The sequence below is a fragment of the Cephus cinctus genome, unplaced genomic scaffold, assembly GCF_000341935.2.
Source record: "Cephus cinctus unplaced genomic scaffold, Ccin1 Ccin1_scaffold0168, whole genome shotgun sequence".
Classification (NCBI taxonomy): Eukaryota; Metazoa; Arthropoda; class Insecta; order Hymenoptera; family Cephidae; genus Cephus; species Cephus cinctus.
The window spans coordinates 2,265,568-2,273,327 of record NW_014332892.1 but is presented as its reverse complement, the minus strand read 5'-3'; the positions used below and the strand labels follow the sequence as shown (position 1 = coordinate 2,273,327).

Genomic DNA, 7,760 nt, shown 5'->3' with positions numbered 1-7,760 from the left:
CCAGCAGTTACCATGGCGACGACCAATCATCTGAACCCCCACCAACCCGCAAATTTCCCCTTCTGCGTCAGTCGCTCTCCGTATGCCGTATTGGGAGGATCGCGTTACATAGTGCTGCTGTGAGAATAAAGTGAATAATAGTGAACAAATAAAGAAAAAGATTTAAAGAGAACAGATCCACGAACAATCGTATTAAATAGTCTTTGCTCTTAACAAAGAATTATTCGCACTGGGCCTATTCGCGTTTAATAATGAGGGACATGGCGGGTAAAATCGCCGAATTAAAGTTCGAAGCTCCGTTGGCACGCTTTGAGGAGGAAGACACGGCTAGTTTCAAGAACCTGAATCTGCTGACAGGTGCGAAATTCCATAGTGCTTTAATACTTACAGAGGGAACGTAACGCGTGTTTCACTTAACTGTTCCATCACAAACTCGTTTCTCATTCTTAATAAAATTGTCGCGCAGATCGCGCATTCTATTTACACTGAATTCAACTGGTATCGTCCAATCGTTAATCGCGTACTCTAGAAATTCATCTCCTTAGCATCTAAGCTCCAAAGTATCCTCAAGCTGAGTATACCTGAGGCGTGCGTGTATCGTGTGACAGTGGCGCAGTTTGATCATTACCAACCAAAATTGGCAACGGAAAACAGCCTGCCTCGTGCTATGAGAAAAGAGTCATTTGCCGTATGACAATAATATCAAAATACAATAGATAAAAAGTGAAGCGAAAAATTACCAAATGCAAACACCAAATCATATCGAAATTGAAAAAGCATACAAATTTTGTAATTTTTCCCGTAAGATTCCGAATACTCATTCTGCCATGATAAATGACCTAGACAGTGTTTATAGCGTCAATTACGTTATGTTAATTGCAAATGTATAAGGATGATACACGCGGGTCTCATAAACGATAATACTCTCATAGACATAGCTGGTAGTATGTCATAATCACTTGCCAATTGAGATCGTTAAATATTTACTACACTCAAAATATACATAAAAACAGATCGCTATCGCTTGTACGAATCATAATAGAATCCTCTTGTCACTCCCAGAACAATTGCTGGATGCAAATCTAGAGGCTAATTTCGGGGAGAATTGCAACGCCAACGAGCCCTCGAACAATCACGAAAATGGGACTGACATACTTCAAGAAGGGACTTTCAGTCCTTTTAGTGGAAGCCTGGAGGACCTCGTCAACACCTTCGACGAGAAGATAACCTCCTGCTTTCGCGATTACGGCACCGATGTCGAGTCCTTGGCCCCAGTGCAGGTCCGTACGCAAGAGGAAATAATGAACGAGTGTCAGTGAGTATCATCCCACACGTCCATTGTGTATAACACCTAACGATCACTGAAACGCCCTGTACGTATTCACGTACAGAATAACATCCACCCGCGACATTTTCTACTACAAGATTTCTGCACGAAGCTGATTTTCCAATAGGGAAACCAGTATGTCGCTGCCATGAAAGTCAGACACAACATCTGTCATCGTTAAATTGCCATCAGTGTTATTTTTCTCTGTATACCTATATATACGTATCCTACATATACACAAGATCAACAGAGGCGCCGTGTAGCTTTCTCTTGACAAATAAACGTACTCTCCACGCCGTAGGAAGTGCGTGAAAAATTGCGTAACATTTGCCAAAGTCAAATCAGCTCCCTTCTTATCTCCTCCGGTATACAATTATTCAGACCCATTACAACGATTTTCACTGTCTCAGGTAATACCTTATTGCTTTATTCACGAGGCCCCCTGACGACTGTATACGTCCCTGTTTATTTCGCCCCAGTGTGAAAAAGGTGCACAACCTCCGCGGGTACCGCCAGGGTGTTTCAACCCATATGAAAGGACACGAGGACCAGACAGGTGTCCTGGCATATCGCACGGTGTAACAAGGATCCTGAGTCTGCAGGTGAAAACTCAACCAAGCGAGAAATTATATCTTGACAGTCCTACGTACCCATGGTCGTATGCAGTAGATACGTATTACGACCTCGGCGAGACTTGTTTTTAGCTTCAACGACTGATAAGGACGCTCGTATTAACCCCAATTGGCCAACTCGTGGGACTTGCTATGACTAAAGGCTCTGATGCTAATAGTCATACACGGTATGTTGTGGACAATTTTTCATCGTTATTTCCTGCCACCTTGTATATCAGCCATCGCTGTATACGTATGCGTGCTTCAGTACCGCATCTGGTATACGGTGGTACATTCGTAATCCCGTTTGGATCTGATGGCTGTTTCTGCCCATATCTAGCACAGATCGCAGCAAGGACGATGGTACCGACCGGACGGAATTATTCTCATCCAAATACCACAAGGGACTTTAGTACCGGCTAAGCCTTAACCATTCTTTATTACAACGTGATTCCTTCACGGCCCAAGGGCCGTCCTGGTTTCTCGTTCCCTTTTGCCTTCGCACCTTCAAAGAAGACTGCCCCGACAACCTTCGAGATTCCATCCACCATCTCTTTGCCAGAGACGCAGCTGTCTGCTCGTGAATAAGGCTTTAATGGCTCTTGCAATGACTGACGCCTGTAAGGAACGTCTATTCTTTGTCCTACGTGGGTCCCAATGGTGCATCCTTTATGACGCGGTACTGTAGTGTCATGATTATCATGCGTCTGTCGAACGGGGGAAAACGATAAAAAGTGAAAAATGATAAAAAAATAATTATGAAATAATTATTAGTTGATAATTGACTCGATTAATTTTTCTACTTTCAATTGGCAGACTCTTATCGTACATGGACTGCATGTAGGAAAGTCATGAAATTTTGATCAGAGCCACGAATCTTTGTTTTGCTCCTCTCTTCGTATCGAGCGAGCCACCCTCTGACGAGCGCGTCAATAAGCGCGCGTTTGCGCAGTTACCAGCATCCCTTGTTGTTCAGCATGAAGGGGGTGCATTTAGTTATTTTTCCGTAGGACTCAATGTAGATTTTTTTTTTATTCAATTTCAGATGGTGGCAAATTAGTCATGGGGCCTTTCAAAATCTGTCATTGGTATCTTGGATGCGATTTTTCTGTCGAAGATGATGATGACGATTGGTCGCAGCTTCTTTCAGAGATGGTATATCGGTCCATCTCTCCGACCTTCCTTAAAACTAACGTCTTGCTATTTCAGATAACATCGAACGAATAAATAAATCCGTGCGAACGATCCCGTCCGACAGCCCCGGGACGTACATAGAAACTCACAAGGCGTTACGCAATTTGAACGATTTATTCGAATCCAATGGCGTAGGCATCTACGTGGCGCTTACTGTGCATTTTATACTAACGCCTGGTATATATATCGTACGTGTGCCACAGTAGCTACATCAGCATTGTAAAAGAAGCAAGAGTTGCGTTTCCGTCGACTCTGTGCCAGATTAAGAATCTCCTCTTCCGTTCTGGTATGCCTGGAAAGTCGACGTGTTATTCTATTTGAGATTCTCAACACGTTTAGAAACCCTCGAGGCGAGAACCGATTTTACGCCATTGCGGAATTTCGCTTCCCCATAGTCAACGGGACAGGGTCCTTCAGTCCCACGTTACACATCCCACCATTGTTCCTGATACACGGTAATTGAATTGCCAATGTTAATCGTGAGAATTTTATTTCTTTCACCTTTTATTTTTAACGTCTCTCAATCCTTAGGGCGGAGTCACAATCATCTGTGGGTGCCCTGGGTCGATACGGACCTGCTGCTTCTCCCTATGCGACACATGTGAAATTCGTACGATGAAGTCATCTTCTACGTACTTTGTGTACGCTCAAAACTCCAGCTTCGAATTGACCTCGTTTAATCCTCGTACAGTAATTCTAAGGATGATGAGTTTACAAGATACTTTTATCGTCTTTCACTTTTGACATTTATATTCATTATTTTAACAATCATCAACCTCGTGTTTCTCATCTCTGTGAGCTGGTCTTCAATATGGCCACGCGTTATGTTCCATGTCATAAAGTCTCTTGTACACTTTGCCTGGGGCTTTATTGGCCACTTCGGTCCGTTTCTGATCTTTGACATCAAGGCCTCTTTATGTCTATTATCGCCGCGACGAGTTTGTTTTCATGAGATTAAGCCGTCGCCGTATCTGTCGCCCTTACTGACTCAGGAAACACCTACGTGGCCAGTTTACACATCACACAGAAATACTCTCTGGCGGAAACTCATACCGAGAATTGAATAGTCACTGATTATCATGAACTGCGTTCATTTTGGCGGAGGCGTGAAACCTTAGAGTACTGTGACAATATGCCGTTATACACGATAGGGAAATATAGTATAATTAACAGTATACCTACTTATATAGTCATCTTGATGATCTAGTCGATAACTGCGATATCGTATTCCTATAATGGAAACGTGAGTCATCATAGATTTCTTTGACTCTAATACGGTTCCAATACGTCGCTACTAGTGACAATGGTCGGTATAGCTTTGGAATTTCTGGACCCTTATTCCCAGAAAAAATACAAGTTTTCCATCTACCTTGGTTTCTTAAGAGGGAAAAAAAAAAAGGAAGAGCCGCAAATTTATGGGACCCATCATCTCGGGGACTGACGGAACAGACTCATTCGGAGCTATTAAGAATAATTACTCTTGTTAATATTCATAACGACATTTGACTGTTCTATTGTTATCCATAATGATGCTTCGCAAATCCCAGGGTCATCTACTTGTCCACATTTTATAAATTAGATTCGTAATCAACTGACGCCATCAGTCGTATACGTAGATGTATTTGATAGGTGTACCAAAATGAAAGGGCCCCCCCTACTGCGTTTCATTGGCGTAGGAGGAAAAATATATATTTTTTCTTTTACTTTTACTGCTCGACGTCCTCTGTCCTCGTGGTAAAGACTTTGGTATTATATCCTGTCAAAAAGAAATACTCGCGTCACCATGCTAAAGGACATTGACAGAGCCATGTTGTGTCTTCAGGAAAAAAAAAACCGCAGTCGTAGACTATACGTATGCTACGTTCATATCTCGCGAGAGGATATGACTCATTGGCAATTATCTGCATAATTGAATTGAATGACGGGTGTACGACGTTTTTACTGAAATTCGTGTTGGGATCTTCATTTTTATTGTTATGGTAAAAAAAAAGTGGTATGCTGATAGTCTTAATACTGATAAATTTTGCAGGATGTGGTGGACGATAACTGGAAACTTTGGTAACATCCTCCCAATTGACTGGACCAAGTCCTATGCGAGAAAATGTCACATGCCAGCACTGAATCTGAACGAAGGACAAGGTTTTCTTGAAAGGTACATACCTACAGTGGTACACCATACCGGAAGTTGACTGAACAATATTTTTCCCTACGTCCAGACCAGAACTGGAAGATCTCAGTAGCGAGGACGAGGCAGTAGCTACTGATCTGGATATGCATGCCTTGATTCTGTCCAGTAGCACCGACACCCACAGCCCTGAAGAACCTTTGAAGACAGCAGAGGAAGTTCTTCGCGAAATCGACGATATCATGCAGGTATTATATCTGATAAAGTGACAATGTAATATATATCAAAGACATGCATCGGTAGCCTCACGTGTCATGTTACCCGTGACATTATTGTCTATCCCTTCTAGGAGAGTCCGTCCATGGAAAGGTCCCCAGACTCTGAGGGTTCAATGCTCGACACTGACGAGAGACTGGAGAGGAGTAAGGAAGTCCTTGGTTCACCCCTTTACGAAGACAGTATGTACCGTGTGTGGTATACTCATCTAGCCACTATGTACTTTATCCAGACACTCCTCTATGTTTATCCCGATGCGCTGACGCAAACGCGAATTCTGGTTTACCATAACGCGAGGAATTTTCTATGATTATTTAAAGTCGCTTCTTAGAATATATGCTTACGCAAAGTCGTTTTATCGTTTTCCGAGCAGAATTGCGGCAGCTCAGTTCTGGACAGCTAACCGAATTACTTGGAGAGATGGAATCCTTGGTTGGCGCATTGAGCGAGACTCTCATTGCTGAGCTTGCATTGAGGGACGAGCTGGAATTTGAGAAGGAACTGAAAAATCAATTTATCTCGCTGCTACTGGCAGTGCAGAATCGACGAAGACAACATCATGTCACGAAGAAGAGGAGCCAGATGCAAAATGGTACTAGTCCATTGCCACAGCATAGGTCTATACAAGATTCGAAGGTTGGTATTGATTTTATGTGGATAAAAGAACAGTGGATTGTATATGAAAAGTTAATCATTTTTTTTTTTGTAGTACCTAACAACTGTTATACCTTATCACATGGACAGCGGTACCCCGGACAATCAGGCTCTACAGGTTCTTATAAAGAGTAAGTGCGGCTTTGTTATAAAAATGATTTTTTTTTTGGCGGAAATGACGTAATTGGAAATTTGTATTTTTATTTTAGTATTGAAAGCTATCAACGACGATAGCCCCACTGTGCCCACGTTGTTGACTGATTACATACTCAAAGGTATTATATGTTGCTGATAAATGTAGCATGAGTATCGTATATCTTGAATTTTTTCAAGATTATCATATTATCTTATCTGTTTTAGTACTCTGCCCCACCTAGTGAGGATCTCCTGTATTCTGCCTTTGTCCAAGCGTTATTTAAACACGAAACAGCAGCGGGATATTATACGAAGGACGTAAAATCGCTCTCTCCTATTCTTGCCAATGCGCTTTCAGTCATCGTTGTGCAGCATATTACAAAGTTAGAATAACGATCGATCATGCTTCTGAACCACACACTCGAGTATAGCACGCTCGACTCTACACGAAACCACATGCTGACACACTTTACACGAGGGTGAAGGAGAAAAGAGGAAACTTGTATTCGCCGTTGGATTATATAAGATGCCCAATACTCTCTTCTAGTCTTAATTTATACATTTGCTGCGTGTGCATTCTTCTTTCTAGGATGGCTCACACTTTTTATTTGTGCATTTTCATACGCCTTAAGCGCGCACCGCCATGCTATTGATATTTTTCGTAATAATTTCTCATATTATTCCTTATCATGTCCATCCTTATCATTGTGACTCGCTACTCGCGAGTCATTCGTATAATTTAAACGTATTTCTTAATTGTACTTTCCTTTTGTAATTTTTTGTATATACTACTATCTCTCAAGATATCACAGTCTTATCGAGTTTTGATGAGCTATATCATTGATGTATCTTCTTGAAGTTATTATTCTAGATACATGATACGTATAAGCAGCTATCGATAGGGTTAGTTTCTATACGGGAGCGCATACAGGTTTATTATATTAGTGTAAATTATTGTAACGCCTGTGTATTTAGAAATAATTTATTGAAAATGACGTCACGTGCAAATAATAAAAGTTGCGAAAGCCAATAATGTTCCTCTTTGTTTAAATACTTTATGGATGACACTCTTTTCTAGATGTACTAGATCAACTGTATTGAGTCATTGACTTTTCAAAAGATAATCAGACCTCAGCAGAAAGGGGCAAGAAGGAAGTGTCGAGGTCAGAAAGCGGGACGGTAGAAGAGATAGGAAGTAAAAAGGTGGAAGATGGATGAAAGATACCGTCTTTTCAAATTCCTACCCGGAGCACCCACTTGAAATTTATGCTATCTGTCATTTGTATACTTTCCGTTCCCTAGAGAGAATATAGAAAATTCGTAAATTCTTTTGAATTAACACAGTTCTCGTAGTAAACAGTGTAAGGGCCTTTTGTAGATGGCACTGCTTGTGATGTCCAAGCTGGTTACGAATGAAAATCGAGTTTCCTGTCTACAG

At 41.5% G+C, this 7,760-nt stretch overlaps 1 protein-coding gene across 2 annotated transcripts; it reads left to right on the top strand.

The window, feature by feature from the left end:
• Positions 1-58: 58 nt before the first annotated feature.
• LOC107264354 (fasciculation and elongation protein zeta-2) lies at positions 59-7,359 on the top strand. 2 transcript variants are annotated; one of them, XM_015732535.2, is made up of 9 exons: positions 59-357; positions 1,063-1,315; positions 5,162-5,284; positions 5,349-5,505; positions 5,607-5,715; positions 5,907-6,169; positions 6,243-6,318; positions 6,397-6,462; positions 6,548-7,359. In XM_015732535.2, exons 1-9 carry the CDS (start codon positions 252-254, stop codon positions 6,562-6,564), a joined length of 1,170 nt encoding a protein of 389 aa, XP_015588021.1. In that variant the 5' UTR covers positions 59-251; the 3' UTR covers positions 6,565-7,359. The 2 variants fall into 2 exon arrangements, with proteins under 2 accessions (XP_015588021.1, XP_015588022.1); XM_015732536.2 differs by lacking the exons at positions 59-357; positions 1,063-1,315 and adding exons at positions 3,432-3,587; positions 3,664-3,773.
• Positions 7,360-7,760: the final 401 nt, after the last annotated feature.

Excerpts from the sequence above, each read along its gene's own strand:
- LOC107264354 (XM_015732535.2), top strand. The coding sequence starts at position 252 with ATGAGGGACATGGCGGGTAAAATCGCCGAATTAAAGTTCGAAGCTCCG. Across the intron at positions 358-1,062 it reads GAACCTGAATCTGCTGACAG|AACAATTGCTGGATGCAAAT; the intron begins GTGCGAAATTCC and ends TGTCACTCCCAG. Across the intron at positions 5,506-5,606 it reads AAATCGACGATATCATGCAG|GAGAGTCCGTCCATGGAAAG; the intron begins GTATTATATCTG and ends TATCCCTTCTAG.